General features: G+C 38.1%; 3 protein-coding genes across 6 annotated transcripts in view; 1 reads left to right on the top strand and 2 right to left on the bottom strand.

Moving 5' to 3' along the window:
• LOC141393277 (uncharacterized) overlaps positions 1-23,188 on the top strand; it is a 131,598-nt gene that overhangs the window by 9,304 nt on the left and 99,106 nt on the right. The gene's annotated exons all lie outside the window — the stretch shown is intronic.
• The window catches only part of LOC141395102 (androgen-induced gene 1 protein-like), a 77,341-nt gene that overhangs the window by 6,583 nt on the left and 47,570 nt on the right, over positions 1-23,188 (bottom strand). The window contains exons 1-3 of one of the 4 annotated variants that reach the window (XM_073970533.1): positions 9,998-10,204; positions 9,742-9,836; positions 158-378 (exon numbers count right to left, since the gene is read on the bottom strand). In XM_073970533.1, coding sequence (XP_073826634.1) covers positions 158-378; positions 9,742-9,836; positions 9,998-10,109 — 428 coding nt within the window. In that variant the 5' untranslated portion in view covers positions 10,110-10,204. Of the gene's footprint in view, positions 1-157; positions 379-9,741; positions 10,210-19,366; positions 19,787-23,188 lie in introns of those variants that run through there. The other 3 variants (XM_073970531.1, XM_073970532.1, XM_073970530.1) reach the window with 3 other exon arrangements.
• On the bottom strand, positions 16,736-19,082 carry Amnionless (amnion associated transmembrane protein). The gene has a single exon (XM_073966264.1). It carries the CDS (start codon positions 18,404-18,406, stop codon positions 16,826-16,828), a length of 1,581 nt encoding a protein of 526 aa, XP_073822365.1. The 5' UTR covers positions 18,407-19,082; the 3' UTR covers positions 16,736-16,825.

Genomic DNA, 23,188 nt, shown 5'->3' with positions numbered 1-23,188 from the left:
CTTCGTAAGAATTGTTCTCTTTGGTGGCTCCTAAAAATCTCGTTTATTGTCGTTTTCGCATGCTTCTAAAATCTTTAAAATCTCCACATTTTCTTGCAGTAATTACAAACTTTTATTATCATTTAAATTTTATGTTCATAACACATTTTCTACATACCTTGGGAAGACAGCATCCAATACACGTGGGAAGACCAATTCACGATCGACAGCATAAAGACCCCAGAAGGTAATACCAACATTCAGAGCAATAGGGAAGGCAAATGTCGTCATCATGTAATCCTTGATTTTGCGTATCAATGGAGTTTTCTTGGGCATAACCTCATTGCTGCCTACAAAATCATTTACCAAAGAGATGGTATAGTACAGGGTTTGGATGATCTGAAACAAAGGGAAACAACAATATTTTATTAATAATCTAACAATTGGAGAGTGTTAGAAAGAGATAGTTATGTGAAAAAGTGAAACTCAATTTCTTTCTTTCCAAGAAAATTTACAATATTTTGAAATCCGTTTGTTTCGTGTTGCATACATTTCCACCTGTCCATAGGAGAACGTTTTAAAGCCCCCGGCCGAAGGTAGGTTACTTAAAAGAACCTACAATCCCACGGCAGCGGATTCTTACGTACCGGATTGACCCGAAACCAAAAGTGCTTCGGCCAGCGGCTGCCAACCCAGCATTATATGCTGCTACAACAACAACAATTTAAAAGTACATTTTCGACCAGTAGGCCTATTCTGTAACTTAAACTCGACAAGTATGGACTTTCCCCGGAAAACGATATAAATATCGTGGTGATCAGGGTACCAAGGATAGACTATGGTAAAATTTTCAACCGGATCTGAGAGGTGTTTTTAAACGACGCTTATTCCCTGAATTGTATCTTAAGAAAACCGGCGTTCCAAAAAAATATTTAACAATGATTCGCAATAAAAAGGGGCGGAGTAAAGCCTCAAGAGTCTTTGCTGCGTACAACAAAAGCGAAATCGGTCTGTACAAATCACCTTTGCTGGCTTCAGTAGCGGGGCCACCCTGCCAATTTTCCAGACTTCGGGGACGATGTGGGTGCCTAGCAAAAGGTTGAGAACTTTATTGAGATACTCGACTCCCGGCATATCCAGCTGTTGCAGCATTACCATGGAAATTCTATTAGGGCCCAACGTTTTGGATGATTTAGCGCTCCTGATGGCATTTGCGACATCAGTCATTTCAAATTGTGGTGGTTCCTTCTCGGCAGGAAGAGATCTAATGTGATGTAGTACTCATCTCTTCAACATGTCACTCCCTGCGCACCACTTCGGATCAGTCAGCGTAACGTCGCCAAACGTGGCTGGGGTCATAACTTCCTTCTTTCCAGGGCTCGAAAGCGATTTAACCGTTGTCCACAAATCACTTATTCCGGCTCAAATTTTGTAACTCTTCAGATGATTTAATCACATGTTATGCTCAGCAACTAACCTGTTAACATTCAGAGTAAGCTCTCTGACTCTGAGGACACTGGAGTTGGTACGAGAAAGTTAATTACGCTCATTTGCTAATTCAGTCGCCACTGCTGGGAAATTTGGTCTCACTTTGGGTATTCTACGAGCAGCAGGTATATGACAAGCGACTGCCGCGGTGATAATGTCTCGGAACGTTCTTTCTGCTACCCGAACATCAGAAGGGTTAATTGTAGGAAGATTAGAACTCCATAAAATTAGGCCAATTAGCTTTCCCATGCTTGATGAAAGTACTGCGTTTAAATGTGTTGAAATCGGGCTGTCTGCTGAGGGAGAAAATTGTGGAGAGATGGTCTAACCCAAGAGAAACGAAGGGTTGCCCGGTAATGTCAGACCAGGTGACTACTTACTTACTTAGCTGGCCCATTACAGAACATTTGTTCTATAGGCCGAACTAAGAAGAGATCTCCATTCCTCTCTATTTGTTGCTTCGCACTCTGGAATACCGCGCCTTTCCATCTCATCATCCACTTGTTTGCGCCATCTATTCCTTGGCCTGCCAATTCTGCGTGCACCGCCAAGCGGTCCGTATTTATACGCCTTTTTAGCGGGTTCATCATCGCTCATTCTTATGATATGGCCTAGCCAACGCAATCGCTGCATCTCGATACGTTTAACAATATTGATGTCGTTGTATAGCAGATACAGCTCGTGGTTCATGCGACGTCGATATTCACCGTCAACGCAGATTGGTCCGTAGATCGTAGATCTTTCGAAGAATTTTTCTCTCAAACACACCAAGCACTGCCATGTCTGCTTGCGCAAGTACCCAGGCTTCGGAGCCATACATCAGCACGGGTAGTATCAGTGTTTTGTAGAGCGTTATTTTTGTTTGACGAGATGTGGCTTTGTTTTTAAACTGCTTACTTAAACCAAAGTAGCATCTGTTGGCCAATACAATTCTTCTTTTTATTTCACAACTGATGTCGTTTGTTGTGTTTACGGAGGTGCCGAGATAGACGAAGTCTTTTACTACCTCAATATTATAGGAACCAACTTCCACAGTCGGTCCGAGCTCAATTGACGCATTGCGCGTCGACACCATCAACTTGGTCTTCTCACCGTTTACCGCCAGACCCACTTAAGCAGATTCTCCTTCGACCTTTATAAAGGTATCAGTTACTTCTTTTACTGATCGGCCCATGATGTCTATATCATCAGCATAAGCAAGTAACGTGTGACTATTGGTGTAGATTGTGCCACTTCTTTTGACGTTTGCCTCTCGTATAACCTTTTCTAGCAGGATGTTGAAGAGGTCACACGAAAGGCTGTCTTCTTGTCTGAAACCTCTTTTGGTACCAAACTCTTCGGAGAGGTTCTTTCCTATTTTAACTGAGGACCTCGTGTCAGTTAAAGTCATTTTACAAAGCCGGATGAGCTTTGCGGGAATACCAAATTCAGACATGGCTTGGAATACCTTTGAGCGCAGCGGACTGTCGAAGGCTGCTTTATAATCGACAAAAAGGTGGTAGGTGTCGATCTGCATCTCTTGGGTCTTCTCCAGGATTTGCCGCAGGGTAAATATCTGGTCAATGGTGGACTTGCCAGGTCTAAAGCCGCATTGGTATGGTCCAATAATCTCGTTGACCATTGGCTTTAGTCGTTCGCACAATATCCCTGACACGATCTTGTAGGCAATAGGGAGTATACTTATGCCCCTATAGTTAGAGCATACAGTCTTATCTCCCTTCTTGTGGACGGGGTACAGGATACTCAGGTTCCAATCGCCGGGTACTCGTTTTTCCTGCCAGATGGTGCTAACTAGCTGATGAATACACCTTATCATCGTGTCGCCTCCGGTTTTGAACAGCTCGGCTGGTAAGCCATCGGCCCCTGCTGCCTTATTATTCTTCAGCCGATTTATTGCTGTCTTTACCTCATCTTGGCTGGGCGGTATACATTCAATACCATCTTCTGGGATTGGGACTGTGGTATCTTCGTCGTCTTCGCTGCTATTTGATACCAACAGATTTGAAAAATGTTCTTTCCATATCCTGAGTACACTATCTGTATCAGTTACCAAATTACATTGCTGGTCTCTACAGGAGGATGTGCCTGTACCAAAGCCATCAGTTTGATGCTTGACTCTTTGGTAGAATTTTCAAACTTCATTCTGGCTCCTGTACATCTCGATTTTTTCACACTCCCGCTTTTCCATCTCTCTCTTTTTTCTGCGGTGACACGATGTTTATTTCTGGTGAACTGTGACACTCTCCGGCAATTTTGGTAGAGACGTCCTCATTAACTGTGCAAAACGCAGGGCTATCAATCTGCTAAAGCAGCAATATACCCTTCGGGTCATTTCGGAAGATCGAATGCCACAATTAATGATGAGAATTAAATTTCCCCAAGACCAGACGGTTATGACTTCCAACAGCGGGATAATGTTAGTTATAATCTGGAGTACAGCTATTTATCGGCGGGATGTATGTATACGTTAAGCAACTTTACCTCGGCAGTTTCACACCATTTACGGGTCATTAGATTCAGGCTTAAGCACAGACTGGTGCTGTCAAAAGTATCCACTTCAGTTTCTTTCATTAAAACTGCGATTGCTAAGAATTGGTTAATGATGGCGATTTCATTCCTTTTAATATTTTTGCATTAGTGTCTTAAATTAAATATAATAAAATAAAATTAACGAAATTCAGGTAAATTTAGATAAAAAATAAAAATGGTTAAACAACATCGATTTCTACCTCATAGTGAAAAGTAAGCACTCTAAAAGTTATTGAATATCCTTATTGAATTAATACCACGAGGCCAACAATCGTTGTTTTGAATTCAGATTTTATTTTAGAACTAACTTGAAAAATATAAAAGGTATACACATAAACTTCTGACGTATAGAATACAAAACTCAAAACGTTATTGATGTAATTTAAACAAGTGAATGTTTAGTAAAGAACAACAAAGTGTTTCAAAGTATTCAACACTCCTCCTCATTCACTTTAAATTGCATTTTTGACAAAGAGTTTCATATTTCGGCTTTGGTAAAGGTTTTGTTAAAATGTCAGCAATCATTTCTTGTGTAGGACAGTAGCTGCATGTAATGATCCCTTTCTTAACATAATCCTTTGTTAATTTATACTTGGTATCCATGTGTTTTGTTTTGAAAGAAAACTTATCATCATTCACCAAACGAAGACAGCTTTGATTGTCATTAAAAATGTGTGTTGGTTGATTAACTGGTAGCCCTATATCATCCAATATTTGTCTAATCCATTTAACTTCTTTAGCTGCTTCGGAAAGTGAAATATACTCTGCTTCACAAGTTGAAGATGCAACTAAAGTTTGCTTTTGACATGACCATCCAATTGTACCACCATTGTAGAAAACTATTCTTCCGCTATTTGATTTTCTATCTGTGCGTTCTTCAGCCCAATTTGCATCCGCGTATCCAATGAGACCTTGTTCTTTTTCCTGGTTACTTAGTAATAGTTTCATAGTTGCGGTTGTTTTCAAATATTTTAAAACTCTTTTGCATTGAGTCCAATCTTCTAAAGTAGGCTGAGAAACCTTTTGTGCCAATATACTTACGGCTGCCGAAATATCTGGTCTTGTGTTAACAGATATATATATAAAAGATGCCCTATAAGCTTTCGGTATTTAGTATTTGTTTCTAAAAGCTTTGAATTTCCTCCTCCTTTTCCATAACTTATGTCCATTGGGGTACTTGCTGGCTTTGAGTTACTTAGACCATATTCATCCACAACTCTTTCAATATAATTCGTCTGACAAAGTTGAAAATTTCCGAATTGATCTTTCGATACCTCAATTCCTAGATAGTGCTTTATTTCGCCCATATTTGTAATAGGGAAACGACTCTGCAAGAATGATGTTACAAGTTTGACTTGTTCATTAGTATTACACGCAATTATAATATCATCTACGTATACTAGTAAGTAACAAACTTTTCCTTTTACAATTCCCGAATATAAACACAAATCATTCATACTCTGTGTAAGACCCAATTCTTTAAGGACTTCATGCAAAACCGAATTCCAAGTTCTAGCTGCTTGTTTCAACCCATATATACTTTTCTTCAGAAAACATACCAATTCCTCGTTTTCATTTTTGAATCCAGGTGGTTGTTGCATGTATATTGTTTCGGTTAGCTTGCCGTTTAAGAAAGCTGTCTTGACATCCAAATGATTAACAATGAGATTTTCCTCTCCTGCGATAGACAGCAAAATTCTGAAGGAAGTATGAGTCGCAACTGGTGCAAAAACCTCATCGTAATCAACACCGTACTTTTGGGAGAAACCTTGAGCCACTAGCCGAGCTTTGAAACGACATATGTCACCATTTTCATTTCGTTTCAATTTGTAAATCCATATACATCGTATAGCCGATCGTCCTTCTGGAAGTGTCGCAAGTTCCCAAGTCTTATTGTTTTTCATCGCCTCAATTTCTTCTTGCATAGCCTGTAACCACTGTACCTTTTCTTCGCTTTCCATGGCTTCTTTATATGTTTTTGGTTCCTTAATCTCGTTGACTGACCAAATTTCATCAACAAATCTTTTTGGTGCTATACCTTTGTTGGATCTGGATGACGTTCTCATATCCTTTTCATTTGTTTCCACATTTGATATTTCATCTATTAATCTTCTTGGCGGTATTCCTTTATTAACTCTAGATGAACTCTTTACTTCATGTCCATCTGTCTCCACATTGTGCTGTGTCACGGGCGTTTCGTAGAATGTATTGTCTGCACTTGAGTTATTGATACCTTCTGGCGCTTCTGAGAGTGTACTGTTCTCACTTGAATTATTGATTGCACTTTCATTCAAGAAACTTGAATCAGATTTCTCCTCCTCAATCAATAATTGATTATTTAACTGCTTTTTATTGGAACTTAAAGAAACAGATACTTCATCTGCTTCACCCTTTACGATATCTGTAAAAATTACATCTCTACTAATAGTTACCTTATTAGTTGAGGGATTATAACATCGAAATGCCTTTGATTTACAATCATAGCCAATAAATATCATTTCAGTGGCCTTTATGTCAAGCTTTCGCCTTTTCTCGTCTGGGATATGGACATAACACTTTGAACCAAAGATATGAAAATTTTCCAAATTAGGCTTTATACCATACCACAATTCAAACGGTGTTAAATTCGTTGTTCTGGTGAAAACTCGATTCTGAATATAATTGGCCGTTGAAATCGCCTCTCCCCAGTAGGTATTCGGCAATTGTGCTTCAATTAACAGACACCTAGCCATTTCCATCAACGTTCTGTTTTTCCGTTCGGCCTTGCCATTTTGTTGAGGAGAATACGGAGCTGTAAGTTGATGTTCTATTCCTTCAGACCTCAAGAAAACTTGAAAACTTTTTCCAATATATTCGCCTCCTCTGTCTGAACGTATTTTCTTAGGAGTACGACCGAAACTTGTTCGACAAAACATCACAAAATCCTTAAACGTTTGCTCCACTTCTGACTTTCGCGATATCAGCCTTATTGCAGTAAACCCAGAATAATCATCAATAAAGGTTACTACATACCGCTTTCCAGATGGTGTGACTGTTTGCATAGGCCCACAAACATCACTGTGAATCAAATCCAAAGGAGCTGATGATTTTGTTGATGACTCTTTTGGAAATGGAAGTCTGGTTAACTTGCCCTTCACACATGTTTCACATACTTCTTTGATTCCACATTCAACCAATTTGAGATTTTCCGCTAAATTGCACTTAAACATTTTCCTTATGGCCTCCGGATTACGATGGCCTAGTTTTCGGTGCCATTGGTGTATACAATGCTCATTATGCTGCAATACCGCATTCACCATGTCCGGTTGACGCAAAATATACATATCGCCATCAATATCTGCTAATCCGATATTTGTAACTCCAACATTGATACAACACTTATTTTTCTTAAAAGATATTTCATACCCGTCCTTAGTAAGTTGTCTTACGGAAAGTATGTTACCAACCAGCGACGGAGCATAGAGCACTTCTTTGACTTTCAATGTATGTTCATTGCCAAATTCATCTATTGCCTTTATTTCACCTGATCCAATGCCTTTAATAGACACACAATCGCCATTTGCCAACTCAATTGAACTCTTGTAATTTTCATCCAAATTATTAAAGAAATTCTTGTCGCTTACAGCATGGCGAGTTGCTCCTGAATCCACCAACCATGTATTTTTCTTGTTCTTACCAAATTTAAATAAAAACTCATCCGGCATATTTTCGGTATTTACTATTTCTTCAACTGTATTGATCTTGTTTCCATTCTTGGCACTGCCTTGCTTATTCTTCCAGCTTTTGTATTTCATGCAGTTTTTCTTCTGATGACCAGGTTTCTTGCAGAAATAGCACACAATTTCTGTTTTAGATGTTGCCTTCATAACTACATCATTTCCACAATTACCAGAATGTACACGCCTTTCGTATTCTCCAATCACTCTCTGCTGCACAAAAGCAAATGTGACTTCTTCCTCCTTGCGAGATTCCAATGAAGTTATGAGGGTATCATAACCTTCAGGTAAACTACTCAGAAGCATTGCCGCGCTCCATTTGTCGGACAAAGCTTCCTCACCGACATCTCTCAATTTCGTAAAAAGGTCATTCATTGCATTTATATGGGCAACAGCATCGCCCCCTTCTTCAAGCTTTAAACTGCAAATAGATCTCATTAGGTAAACCTTATTAGTAAGCGTGTTTCTTTCGTGATATTCTTTGAGGGCGTTCCATGTATCCTTGGCAGTCTTCATATTCCGTATATGTCCTAATTGGTCATCCATGACAAGCAAACCTATGGTTCCCCTTGCTTCATCATCCTTGGCGTCCCATTCGTCAAGCTGAGCCTGGTTGCTGATTTCATTATTTTGTCCGCGCTTTGGTTCCGGACGAGATCCTTCGATAACCAGCTTCCATAAATTATGCTTACGTAGGAGAAGCTCCATTTTAAATTTCCAATTAGCGTAGTTGTTATTATTCAGCTTCGAAAATTTTGGTTTAGCGTCCGCCATGTTGAGTTTCTATCCTTGAATATCCTTTCTGTTTGAAAATCCTTATAAAAGTCTTGAAAAATCCTTATGAATATTTTGAAAAAGTTCTTGAATTATAAATTCCTTAGGAAAATTGATTCCTTATTGTTTCCTTTAATATTCTTTAACTGATTCCGTATAGTATCCTTTTTATCCTTTTCGATATCCTTAAACGTGGAATATTTTCAAAATAGGCCCATAACCTATTGAATATCCTTATTGAATTAATACCACGAGGCCAACAATCGTTGTTTTGAATTCAGATTTTATTTTAGAACTAACTTGAAAAATATAAAAGGTATACACATAAACTTCTGACGTATAGAATACAAAACTCAAAACGTTATTGATGTAATTTAAACAAGTGAATGTTTAGTAAAGAACAACAAAGTGTTTCAAAGTATTCAACAAAAGTTTCATGAAACAAAAAGGATTTTTTAGGGTTTCAGCCCTTGGTATGACATCCTTTGTTATCCTTTACAGCTTTTAGCCTTTTTGGCAAAAATTTAACTAAATTTTCGGTGCACGATATCTGAATTTTTACCAATCCTTCCTGCAAGGCATTTTCAGGGTTCCTATACTTTAGATGTTACTTTTGACTTTGATTCACTGTAACTATACAAGCATGTGTTCGCTGAGGTTGAATCCTCTTGCGGGAACGCTGATGTAGTTTGGTTCCAGATCAATCCCGTATTGAAGAACCCGCCACCGTGGGATTGTGTTAAATATGATAGAGGTGTTCTATGTCAGAAACTGCAAGAGTCTAGTACTTTTAATTTTTTTCTTTATAAATTTGTCAAAATATGCATAATAGATTTTTGCAGGTCCTTGAACATTGTGGATTATTTGTGTATATTTCAGCTATGAAGTTAAATTTTGGTTATCAACCAAGCCAATAATCAATACCAACAGAAATAAATACACACAGTGGCAACTCTGAAATGTATCTTCTTCTTTTTCACATAATAACAATCTTTAATGTTCTCTCTCTGGCCCCTTGCCCTTGTTCTCCTCATACACATTTATAAAGATTGAAACAACACACAACCGCACCACTATTAAACACAACTATCACACTATTCTTCTTCCAAGCAGTATATGAATTGAATGAGATAAGATTTAATAAACCTTTGTGAACTTTCACCTCAACCGTTTAATGCGAATATGAATGATTTGACATATTTGAAGGAAAAAAACTTTCTTTAAAGCAAAATACATATATTTCACTTCTTCTTACCGCATCTAAAAATGTTAAATATTTAAATTTGCCTCCAAATGGATTGTGCATAATATTTGCAGATTGTGGGAAATGAACATAAGTGTAATCATATGGTCTGTTCCTTTACATTTGAAAGTGGTAAAACTGGCAAATGTAGCAAAAGTTGCAATCTGCTTCCATATGAATTGTATGGTGTCTGAAGTAAAGGAACGCTTTTCGAGAAAAAAGTTGTAAAACTTGAAGATTCTTGCACGTAAAGGAACAGGGCTATAATAAACAGCATAACCGAATTGTACGGCAGCAGTTAAATGTACTAAAACTCGTAGAGCACCATAAATTCCATGATATGCCGTTTCGGCAACGTTTGTTCCTTTACTTTTTGCCATGTTTTTTATTTTCACTTCGTAAGATGTTGTATTAATTTATCCGCAAAATAAACAAATTGACAGCACCGTACAACGAAAACTAATCAATTCTTTTCAGAATGACAACAATGACCATTGAATGAAAGAACCATTCCATTTGACAGATAAATACGGCAAATGAAAAGAGAGTGTGAGAGACATGCCAAATTGATTAGAGTTGCCGTGATGTGGTATTTGCAAATACATTTTGGCGATTTTTTATTTTTATATTTTTCTTATCAATTCAATTTGGCTCAACGGAAGTGGTAGGTGATAATACCATGCAGAGCGTATTATTGGCCTATAAGTAGGGCATTTAATGCAATCTAGTGCTGTTATCATAGAGATAAAATGATTAGGTTTATAATTTTTGTTATTAAACCAAAATACTGGATTGCGTACAGTGGAAAGTCCCAGACGTAACACAGTAAATAAGATATTTTTATTAAAATAATATGTTTTACTAATTTGATGGGCACCAGAAGCAATATTTATTGGAGAGCTGTGCAGTTCCTGAAGCATACATATTTGGCGAATGTTTAAGTACCTATATTCGCCCACATATTTCATAGCCTAGAAAATGGATTTCGTTTTAATAAAACGTTTTCCGCTCGCATTCAAAAACCAATTTGTTTACATTTATTTTTAATAGCCAAAAGAAAAATACGCAAACTTTTTTGTTTCGTATTATTACCTGTTTACTTTGGGTTTGTTTGAAAAAAAACATTAAAATTAGGTTTTTCGTTTTTATGTCCGAAGTGACTTGGAGAAACAAACCATTAGTTAAAACTTTAGCTTTTCATGTGTACTTACTTAGTTTTTAAAGGTTTCAAATTAGTTTACTTTGTTGTTGTTTGAAAGCTTTAGCCACATTAACAAAATTTTATTTTTGTAGTAATGACCCATAAAATAATGTCAAACAGTTCAACTTAATGTTGTCTTTCCTTATTTAGATTTCCTTCTAACTCCAAAAATAACCAATAATTACATTCCAAACATCTACCAACACCACCTTCTTATGACCTTCAGTAACCAATTCGAGAATGGAGAAGCTTTAGCCACATTAACAAAATTTTATTTTTGTAGTAATGACCCATAAAATAATGTCAAACAGTTCAACTTAATGTTGTCTTTCCTTATTTATATTTCCTTCTAACTCCAAAAATAACCAATAATTACATTCCAAACATCCACCACCACCACCTTCTTATGACCTTCAGTAACCAATTCGAGAATGGAGAAAAGAATTCAATGTCCCTAAACAACCCAACAACCAACTGTCATGCGGACATTAACATGTTTATTTATAGAATGATAATAGTCTTACGTTTTCTTCCGTTCAACTTTTGAATGGATTTCACGTGCGTAAAATAAGTTTAAATGAAATTGTTTCATCAATTTTTAAACGTACATTTAAAATTTATGAACGAAGGACGTTTTGTATCCTTCTATGTGATGAATACCTTTTAAAGCTTTTCTAGTGGAAGAAGACACTTTAAATGTGTTCTACTAGAAGAATAAGTTTTTAAAGTCCTCTATTGGAAATATGCATTTTAAAAGGACTATAAGAAGAAGACCTTTTAAAGGTAGAAAAGAAATTAATGTTTTCTATGAAGAGAAGACCTTTCAAAGGTCCTCTACAGAAAAATATATTTATATTCTATAGCAAGACATCCTTGAAGTCTCTCTATGAGAAGAGAAGACGCATTTTGAAGCTGTTCTATGGACGGAAGACTTTTTCTAGGTTGGGTTATATAGGAAGAAGATCTTTTAAATGCCCTTAATGTGTGGAAGACGATTTAAAAGTCTTCTAAGGAAAACATATCTTCAAATCTAATGCATCAGTGTTCCACCTGATGCTTTATTATACCCTCAGACTTTAGACTAGAAAGGGTATATACACTTTGATACGACCAAAAATGTGCCTTATCGAAATAATGGTTTTAGACCCCAAGTATGTTTGGACGAAATTCGTTTCAGACAATTTTGAGTCGATTTAACCATATCCGTCCGCCTGTCTGGATGGCTGGCAAAATTTGGCTTTCGTAATATTTTGTCCAAACTTAGTTTAAGTTCGAAGATGGGTTACATCGGTCCACTCCTTCCGGCACCTCTCAGACAAAAGTTCGCAAATGTTCGGACAATTTGTGTGCACTATAACTCTTCATGGGAGCAACCGATTCGGTCAATGCTTTGCACATCGTGAAATGTCTACCAGACTTAGATGAGGTTCTAATTTGGACTCAATCGGTCCTCCTTCGGGTACCTCCCACACACAATGTCGGAAAAGTTCACTTTAAGACCTGCTATCGAATCACTTTGATTTTTGTTGGAGCAACTTGCATTCGCTGCCTCATTTACGTTTTTCAGGGCAAGTCCATACTTCTTGAGTAAACATCCCGAAGTGTGTAAAAACCCCATATGGCACCATATGTAGTGGCTGAAGATCCATTTCCATAATGGTCGATGTCGATTCATTTCTTTTAGTATCTCCTCCGCAAAACTTTTGATCCCTAATCCTAATGAATATTTTGTCGGTTCAAATTCCCAAAATTTATGAAAACCCCCAATTACATACATACGTTTTTTGGGAAAAAATTGTTTAAATATATACAGGCTGAGGGTATATCTCTGTCGGCAAAGCCGACTGATACTTTTTTACTTGTTCTAGGTTAGGTTCTATAGGAAGGAGATGCTTTAAAGGTCCTTAATGGCTGGAAGACGATTTAAGAGTCTTTTAAGAAGAATATATATTGAAATCTAATGCATCAGTGTTCTACCTGATGCTTTTTTATACCCTCAGACTTTAGACTAAATGTGCCTTATCGAAATAATGGTTTTAGACCCCAAGTATGTTTGGACGAAATTCGTTTCAGACAATTTTGAGTCGATTTAACCATATCCGTCCGTCTGTCTGTCTGGCTGGCTGGCTGGCTGGTGCGCACAATAACTCTCGAACGGATCAACCGATTCGGTCCAAAATTTGGCTTTCGTAATATTTTGTCCAAACTTAGTTTAAGTTCGAAGATGGGTTACATCGGTCAACTCCTTCCGGCACCTCTCACACAAAAGTTCGCAAATGTTCGGACAATTTGTGTGCACTATGACTCTTCATGGGAGCAACCGATTCGGCCAATGATTTGCACATCGTGAAATTTCAACCAGACTTAGATGAGGTTCTAATTTGGACTCAATCGGTCTTCCTTCGGGTAACCCCACACACAATGTCGGAAAAGTTCAGTTTAGGACCAGATCTCGAATAGCTTTGATTTTTGTTGTAACAACTTGTATTCACTGCCACCTATACGATGGTACAAGTTTCAGCAGGGGCAAGTCCATACTTCCTGAGAAAATAATCTGAAATATGGAAAAACACATATGACACCGTGTGTAGTAGTTGAAGCGCAAGCTAACTCTCCAACGGATCGGCCTATTCGGTCCAAAATTTGGCCTTCGTAATAGTTTGTGCAAACTTATTTTAAGTTCGAAGATAAGCCATATCGGTCCACTCCTTCAGGTACCTCCCTCACAAAAGTTCAAAAATGTTCGGAAAAATTGTGCGCACGATAACTTTTGAAGGTAGTAACCAATTTGGTCCATACTTTACACGTCCTAATATATCTACTAGATATAGATCAGGTTCGAATATAGACTATATTTGTCCACTTCTTCGGGTACCTCCCACACTAAGTTTTGGATAAATTCACTTTGAGACCCGCTCTTGAATCACTTTAATTTTTGTTGAAGCAGCTTGCATTCGCTGCCTCAATTACGACAGTAAAATTTTTTTCAAGGGCAAGTCCATACTTCTTGAGAAAACAGCCCGAAAGTTGTAAAAAACGCCTTTGGCACCAAAAAGCTAATTGACCGAGTTTCAGAGAGTTCACCAATCACCGCTTCAGAGAATTGCCCAATCCTTCTGATGTTCGGGTAGCGGAAAGGACGTTCCGAGACATCATCACTGCTGCAGCCCCTCGCCATATCCCTGCTGGTCGAATACCCGAAGTAAGACCATACTTCCCAGCAGAGGCGACGGGATTAGCAAATGAGCGTGATGAGTTTCGTCGTATCAACCCTAATGACTCCAGAGTCAGGGAGCTGACACTGGAAGTTAACAGTCTGGTCAGCGAGCATAAGCGGAACAAATGGTTAAATCATCTGAAGAGTTGCAACATTGGAGCCGGTATTGGTGAATTGTGGGCAACGATTAAGTCACTGTCGAACCCTAGAGGAAGGGACGATAGGACCTCAGTTTGGCGACGTTACGTTGACTGACCCGAAGAGGTGCGCAAGTTATTTCAATCGACAGTTTGTCGAGCATCCCGAAAGTGACAGGGCGAAGAGAAGAGTATTACGTCGCATCAGATCTCTTCCTGCCGAGGATGAACCACCACAATTTAACAATGGATGATTTTGCCATTGCCATCAGGAACGCTAAATCATCCAAAGCGTTGGGCCCTGATGGAATCTCCATGGTAATGTTGAAGCAGCTGGATGAGCCGGGAGTCGAGTATCTCACCAAAGTCTTCAACTTGTCGCTATCCACCCTCATTGTTCCCGAAGTCTGGAAAATGGGCAGGGTGGTCCCACTAGGATGCCAGCAAAAGTGAATCGTACAGGCCGATTTCGCTTGTGTCGCCCGTAGCAAAGACCCTTGAGGCCTTAGTTCTTCCCTAGTATCAGAAATAGCTATCGAGTTGCCGATCATCAGCATGGATTCCGTAAGCAGCACAGCACGACAACTGTTCTGCACGCCATTACCACACATATTTGTCAAGGACTCAACCAGAGACAGCCGTGCGATAGAACAGTGATGGTGGCGCTTGACTTATCAAAAGCCTTTGATACAGTCAGGCACTCCACGCTGTTTGAGGACATTGAGCAGACAACCCTCCGGCCAAGCTTGAAACGTTGGATAGTCAACTATATGTGTGGACGCCAGTCGTACGTGGAATTCAGGAATAAGAAGTCCAAACCCCGTAGAGTGAAACAGGGAGTTCCCCAAGGTGGGGTGATATCTACGGAACTATTTAACCTCTACCACTCCTGCATTCCACCCCCTCCAGACGGCATTGAGATCGTGACGTATGCGGATGATTGCACGATCCTGGCGTCGGGTACCTATCCTGATGACATTTGTGAGAGACTGAACAACTATTTAACCGATCTTACCACCTTTTTCCAATCGAGGAATATGCAGATTTCCGCCACAAAATCTACAGCCACTCTGTTCACCACATGGACAGCGCAGTTTGGACGTGAGTTGAATGTCGTGGTCGACGGTAGTAGAATTCCGACCACAAGCTACATTCACGTCGTGCGCACACGCCACAGCTATCTGCGACAAGTTGAAAAGTAGGAACAAGGTCCTCAAGTCCCTGGCCGACAGCACTTGGGGTGCAGATAAAGAAACCTTGTTGGCCACGTATAACGCGATAGGTCGGTCTGTGGTAAGTTATGCGGCTCCAGTCTGGTCCCCGAGATTGTGTGATATGAACTGGGAAAAGATTCAAACTTGCCAGAATGCCGCCCTGAGAACAGCGACAGGGTGCCTCCTCAAATCTTCAGTGGACCATCTACATGAGGCGGCAAACATTCTTCCTGTAAAACAACACAATGAGATGCTTTCGTTGCAGTACCTGCTTGGATGTTATCGTATGGGCCATCCCAATCACCATCTTGTGGGTAGGCCCGGACCATTCAGGGAGATCAGGAAGGATATCTATGCTCTAGAGGGAGAGGTCCAACGATACAGGAGAGAACCCCTAGATCAACAAGCATATCAAGCAGGATTGAATAGCATTCACACGGACGCAGTTGCCAAGCAATTATAGTGTGAATAAAGTACTCGGAGTACATCCTCCATTTATCGCAGCTGAGGAGCGTCAGCTGCCACGACAAACCAGAGTAGTTTTGGCTGAACTACGCTCGGGATATTACAGTCGCCTAAATTCGTATTGGACGGAAATCGATCGCGCCGTGCAAGACATATGCCCAATATGCGGCATGGACCCTCACGACACACAACACTTTTTTAACTGCCCCGCCAAACCTACCCATCTAACTCCAGTGGATCTGTGGCTACATCCCATCGAAGCAGCCATTTTTCTGGAACTGGAGATAGACCCAGAGCCAGATTGAACAGAGGAACGAACATATAAACATAATAAAAACACTGTTACAGCAACAACAACAACAACAAAAGTGCGAAAATATTCGCCAAAATTGTACGGGCGATATATCATAGACGTAGCAACCGATTTGGTCCAAACTTTGGATCTCTAAATATTATCGAAACTTACTATATGTTCAAATTTTGGCCCTATCTGTCCAATCCTTGGGATACCACCCACACAATTGTTCAACATTTTTGTGTGGTTACGGGTCTGTTCAATGATCCTTTGGGCATTTTTACCGAAAGTTTTCCTAGTGGCCCTGTTTACAGCGATATTATGTTTTTCGTAGGATAGTATGGTCAAAAAGTCCTTTCTATCGATATCTCCGCAAATTTTTGAACTTTAATCCTATCCCTATTTTTGTCGGTTCATACGCCCAACATTTTGAAACCCCTGTCGGCAAAGCCGACTGATACTTTTTTACTTGTTTATTCAAATGTTCATTAACATATAACATAAATACAAACATATTCAATATAAAATAAAACACTGTAATATTATAAAAATATTTTTTTCAACATTTCATTCCTTTGTTTCCTGTTCCTTATTGTCCTCCTCATCCGATGATGACTCCAATCGGATTTCCGTTAATTCTTGCTCATCATTGTCCTGAACATTAGTATCTGTCATATCAACACTTTCAATAAGCAATTGAGGGGGCGGATCCTTCACTGAACTACCTCCATCAACCTCTTCCTTAGCCCTCTCTACTCTCTGCTTCGATGAAGTGCTGGGTTTCTCATCAAATAAGGGGTTATCAAAAGCTCTCTTACTGCGAACATCACCACTTTCGGCATCATAACCCATGGTGGTCGTCGATCTTCCACCAACATCTGCGGTGGTTATTACACTAGCCCGGGTGTTATCAAAACGGGCAAATACAGCATCACGTCTTTGGAACATGGAACGCCATTGATTTGGATCATACACCCATCTTGGAACAGAATGCAGGTAGCGATTATCAGGATTGTAATGGGCAAATATGACCAAGGCCACCACCGAGACAAACATAAAACACAGGAGTATGAGTAGTATGGAACCAAAGGTAACATTGGGATTATAGGGACGTCCCGAATATTCAATACCAAAAATGTGTTTTTCATTCAGGTTAAGGCGTGCTCTCCAATCTATCGACTCATTCAGTTTGCTCAAGAATTGTATGCTCCTCTCCCTATAACCATCACGATCAACAATTACCGCCTGCAAATAATTGCCATAATTTTGAGAATTCACATAATTGACATAGTAATCCAAATCATCCTGCAGTTCCTGGTCCTTTATTGCCTTTTGGAGAATATTTTCCAAGATCTGAAAACGCCGATCTTCACAAAATTCCACTTGGAATTTAATGACGGCTCCACAAATGGCACAGCAGCTGCCGTAGGGCATTACCGGTACCAGGCAATGGGGCCGTTCACATGCCTCCACCATGTTATGGCAAATGGGTTCTCCGAAGTTATTAAAATCCTTGTGGCAGCCACACACGTCATGATGATAATATTCCACCGTGACTCCAGCTTGATTTTTAAACAGAAACTGACCCAAGTCATTGTACAGTAGCTCTCGCAGGTAATCCCTTGATAATAGGGAACCGGCAAAACTCATTTGTCCCATTCTCAAATAGGCCACATTTTCTAAATCCAGCGACAAAGGCCCATTACTTTGTATAACCACCGACTCATTGTTACACGGCACACGTTCCATATCGGGTATGGCTTTATTTGCCGCAACAGCATTTAATGAACGCCATGTTTTGGGATCGAACCATTTCCGTGTCTCAGGTTCCTTTAGTTGAGCTTTGCCCTTGTCACATTTCCTTAGCTTCGAATCACCTTCTAGGGTAATTGTTGATTCTCTTTGCAGAAAGATGGCACCATCTCTTGGTAATACAAATCCTCCAACATCCACTTTGGCTGGTAAGGGTAACAAAGCTTGATATGATTCGGGAAATATGACCTGTTCTCGGCTACATGGTAAATATTCATCTATCCAGGCGGCAGGATTATCCAACCCCGGATTATCAATAAGCCATTTTGTGGCCAGACAATAATTATTTATTATTAAACAAAGCAAACAAATTGCTGGGCGTAAATTTGTCAGCATGTTGCCCGCCGTCGTTGTTGTCGTCGTGATCGCCACAGATTCAAAAAGCACACTGAATGATTGGAAAATGATTTGTGATTGTCGATTTGTCCAATTGATTGAATTGACTTAATTAGGGGGCGTCTGTTTTTTATTTTTATCTGCATCTTCTTCCTTTTGGTGAGGAACTTATCACGTACATACATGCATGTGTAGTTCTCATTGACAGAGTGTCTGGTAATTTGAAATGGAACGTAACAACTGAAAAAGTATCAGTAGGCTTTGGCGATAGAGATATACGTTTTGCTAATAAATTTGATATGGGTTGAAGTCTTGAAATTTTTAGAGGATGTACCTGAAAGAATGGACTGACATAGTCCATCTTGGAAGTGAATCTAATTCCTTTCGATAGTTACCGTGCCAACCTGTCATTTTATTTTGTCAGCGTAGGATTTTTTAGAGCTCTTATCTCAATGTATCAAAAAGGGTCAATATAGCATGGGTCGATGAGCATTTCCAATAACCCCCGAACAGCCGAAAACCTTTTAAAAGGAATTTGCCGAAGTGTTAAGTTTCGGCCACTTCGCGTTCTCAAGTCGCAACATATGCCATTCATCGGCACAAGACATCTTCTTTCTATAGAAAACCTCCATAGTTCTTCTGTGCATAGAAGATCTCTACTTAAAGAAGAACTGGAGAGGTCTTTTGTCTAATGAAGTCATCAAGAGATATTCTGTCTATAGAATATTCTCTCTGTAGAAGACATCATGAGGTCTTCTTTCTATATATGTCCTCTATAAAATATAGAATAAACATTTTAAATATATAAAATTTAGAATACAAAATTTAAAAATTGAAATAAATAAATAAATAAATAAATAAATAAATAAATAAATAAATAAATAAATAAATAAATAAATAAATAAATAAATAAATAAATAAATAAAAGTTAGCAACATACAATAATGTAACGGTCATTACCACTGTCACAAAAATGCCAACGTAGAACACACGCCACCCAAAAGTGCCTACGTTGCACACACGCCATATCACGCCACATTTCATCAGCCAACGTACTTCAGCTAACCAACAGCCAAATATGTATCCTAAGCATCAAACCGTCTATTCAGCAGTTGCCACCAACGATCAACGGACAACTGTGGATATTTGATACGATCAGCTTTGTTCGCTGCTGCAGAGTAACTTTAAGTTTAATTATAAAATTATGGAAACCAAAAGATTTAGTTTAGTTTTTGTGATGGACTTGAAGGGAAGGAGTTGATTGACGAAATAAAGATTATAACGTTTTCGGATAATTCGAGTTTCATTTAATACGGAAAAAGACTTTTATAACTGGCGCCCGAGAACAGGAACCTGCAAAAAAGGATAAGCAGGATAACCCTATCAAGAAAAAAGATAAGTTGTCAAATGAAAAAATATAATAAGTGACAGTGTAAAAATTTTTCCAATATTTACGAAAGAAAAATTTATTGAAAGAAATAAATTAAAAGTAATGTTAAAAGTAATAGATTAAAAAGGGGATAAGCAGGATAACCCTATCAGAAAACAAGATAAGTTGTCAAATGAAAAAATATAATAAGTGACAGTGTAAAAAATTTTCCAATATTTACGAAAGAAAAATTTATTGAAGGAAAGAAATTGAAAGTAATAGATTGAAAAAACTGTAAATGTAAAAATTAAAGAATCAAAAGCGATTTGTAGAGCTGCAGGATAACTTGTAAAAATGAAAAAATATCACAAGTGACAGTGTAAAAATTCTTATACCATACTAACGAAAGAAAAGTTTATGGAAGAAAAAAAATTAAAAATAATATATAAAAAATTTTAAAGCACAAATCGTAAATGTAAAAAATTTTTGAGAACCAGAAGTAATAACTACATCAAAAAAGGATATGTTGTTAAAGTGAAAAATATCATAAGTGACAGTGTACATTTTTTTTCTTCTTTCCAAATTTACGAAAAATTTATTAGAGGAAAAAAATTTTAAAATAATAGATTACAATTTTTTTCCAAAGCACAAACTGTAAATGTAAAAAAATTGTTAAAGAATCAAAAGTGATTTGTACAACTTCCTTGAGAAAGTTTGCTTTTAAATTATATTTCATTTTTCTCCCGTTGAAGGTAAGTGAATTTTCCTTTACTTTTTTATTATGGAGGAGCTAAAGGCTACCGTAACAAATTTGACAGGAGCCATTAATATGTTCATGGAACAGATTAGGGCAATTGAAAATAAATTAGGACAGCTCGAAGCAAGCGTGAAATCCTTAGAAACTGTTAGCGTAGTAGGACGACCAGTAGAAAAAGAAAGGCACCTTCAATGCCCTCAAACAGAAGAGGATTTGAAAGAAATTAACCGGTTGCCTGACAATGTAAAGGAATTGAGAACATTTGACGGAAATCCCACGCAATATATATCGTGGGTATATTCGGTGGAAACAATCCTAAAAGACTACGAAATCGTGAAACAAAGACCAATTTTTCGGTCAATAGTTCAGAGCATACGGCAAAAAATAATTGGTGCCGCCGATACTGCTCTTATATCTTACAATGTTTTTGACAGCAATTGGGAAGAAATAAAGAAAGTGCTGTCATTGCATTACGCGGACAAGCGCGACATTCAAACGTTGGAACACCAACTCAATCAATTGACTCAGGGCCGGTCGACCATTGACGAGTTCTACTCAACTGTCAATCGTCAACTCTCTCTGATAATTAATAAATTAAAAACGGAGTCGTACAGTTCAGAAACCATGACCGCACTAGTAGAGACATACCGAAATAGGTCTCTTGACATTTTCATACGTGGTCTTAAACCGGAGCTCTCGCGAATGATAGTAATCCAGAGGCCCAAAAATCTGCCGGAGGCATATTCAGCATGTCTGGAACTAGAAAACTTGTCTATGAGGAATAATCTTTTACATACGAATACAGCAACCATCGTAAAGACTTCGATACCCAGCAATACAGACTATCGACAAGCTCCACCGCGACCAACTAAACAATTTCAGATACGTCCAGGATGGCAATCCCAAAATTCTTACAAAAAGGGATGGCAACAAGACTACTCACAAAACAAACCCAGGTATGCCAATGAAAGTAGACCCCCAGTACCTCCACGTTTTCAGAGACAGGAACCAATGGACATTGACCGGTCGATGCAGTCACGTCAGGTAAACTATATGAACAACCCAAGGGCATTCGAAAAAAGGAAAGGACCGGAGCTCCAATCGGCTAATAAACAATCCAGGGTTTATCATGTGGAAACCCCTGCCGAGGGAGACGAACTTATTGAGACAGTATTAGAAGAAGATGCTCACCCTGAGTACGAAACAGAATCAGGAGAAAATGCTCACCCTGAGTACAAAACTTCTGAGAATTTTATGGGAGAAGGCCTTCAAGCCTACCCTATATAGAATACTCCACAAATACCAGAAACCTGTAAAATACATTACTGCGTTTCATACTTATTAGAATTTTAGAATTTTGTTAATTAAAATTAAATTACTTCCCTGTATTTGAACTGCATCATTAATCCTTTCGTCTGCTGTTTTCTTATCTTGTCCAAGTCCTCCTTTTTCCTTTATTATTGTTCGATTATTGTTAGATTTTTTATTAATTCTTTATGTTAAAATGTTTATGAGATGATGATGATTATTATGAGATGATGATATTATGGCCATTTATCTGGATTTATGAGTACAATTAATGAACTATCTCTATTCTTGAGAACGCAAAACATTTTTTAAACAATTCGTTCCTTCAAATAAATATACATACATATCTCAAATTGAGTATTCCACGAATAATTAAACTTTAAGGACAGTTTAGGAAATCTGAAATGATTCTTCGTATGCATAACTATTGCCAACCGTTTGAACGTACTATTCTACTTCTGAGGATATATATTTCATTAGGGGTAAGGCGATTCAACCTTAGAAGATCGCTAGTGACATAAAGGAATCTTTTAACAGTTTTTACTATGCTAATATATTTAGATATACCTTTTTATATGTAAGGATACATCATTCACGAATGGAGGAATCGACTACGATTTGATTTACTAACAATGTAAACCAAATTAAGTGGAAAAATTACCTCGAAAATATTTTTAAGCCTTTAAGGTCTATATATAGAGAAGCGAATTATGAACATTTCCTGCTCGAACGAAATATGTGAATAGCGACCTCGGACATTTGTACAAAAATATGGCTATTTGAAACGTCAGAGGAAAACAAAATATAAAAAAGGAAGTGTTATTAATGTAAAAATAGAGCAATTTAGAAAAGAGGAAATAAAAAAATAATAGTGTAACTCTCCTGACGAGAAGTGGAAGAAAAATTCACAAGGAGCACATAAAAAATATTAATAATTAATCAAGCCACTTGCAAAATTAACCGATAATTTTCTCAAGGAAGTTCGGTGAGGGATTTGACAATTTGTATCAAACAAAATCAGAAACGACACAAAATAAGAAAATACGATATGAAATGAAAGTATGATAAAAAAAAAAGAATATTATAAAGAAATTAATATTTGAAATAAAAAAATGGAAAATATGATGCAATTATATTTAAGAAATTATACAATCAAACTAAAAAATGAAATTGAGAAAAAACAAAATGAATAATTAAGAGTCCTTGTCATTAACAAGAGCATTCCTGTAAGTGGGATGCATAAATCGTACCCTAGTAGGTTGGGGGAGGCATGCCTGCTCCCGACTAAACCGGCATAATACGAAGTCCCCATGGCAAGTTCGAGAAAAAGACATGGCTCAAGAAACCA

Source organism: Musca autumnalis, unplaced genomic scaffold (assembly GCF_047663935.1).
Source record: "Musca autumnalis isolate F117 unplaced genomic scaffold, ASM4766393v1 scaffold_2, whole genome shotgun sequence".
NCBI classification, from domain to species: Eukaryota; Metazoa; Arthropoda; class Insecta; order Diptera; family Muscidae; genus Musca; species Musca autumnalis.
This window is presented reverse-complemented; position numbering and strand designations above follow the sequence as displayed.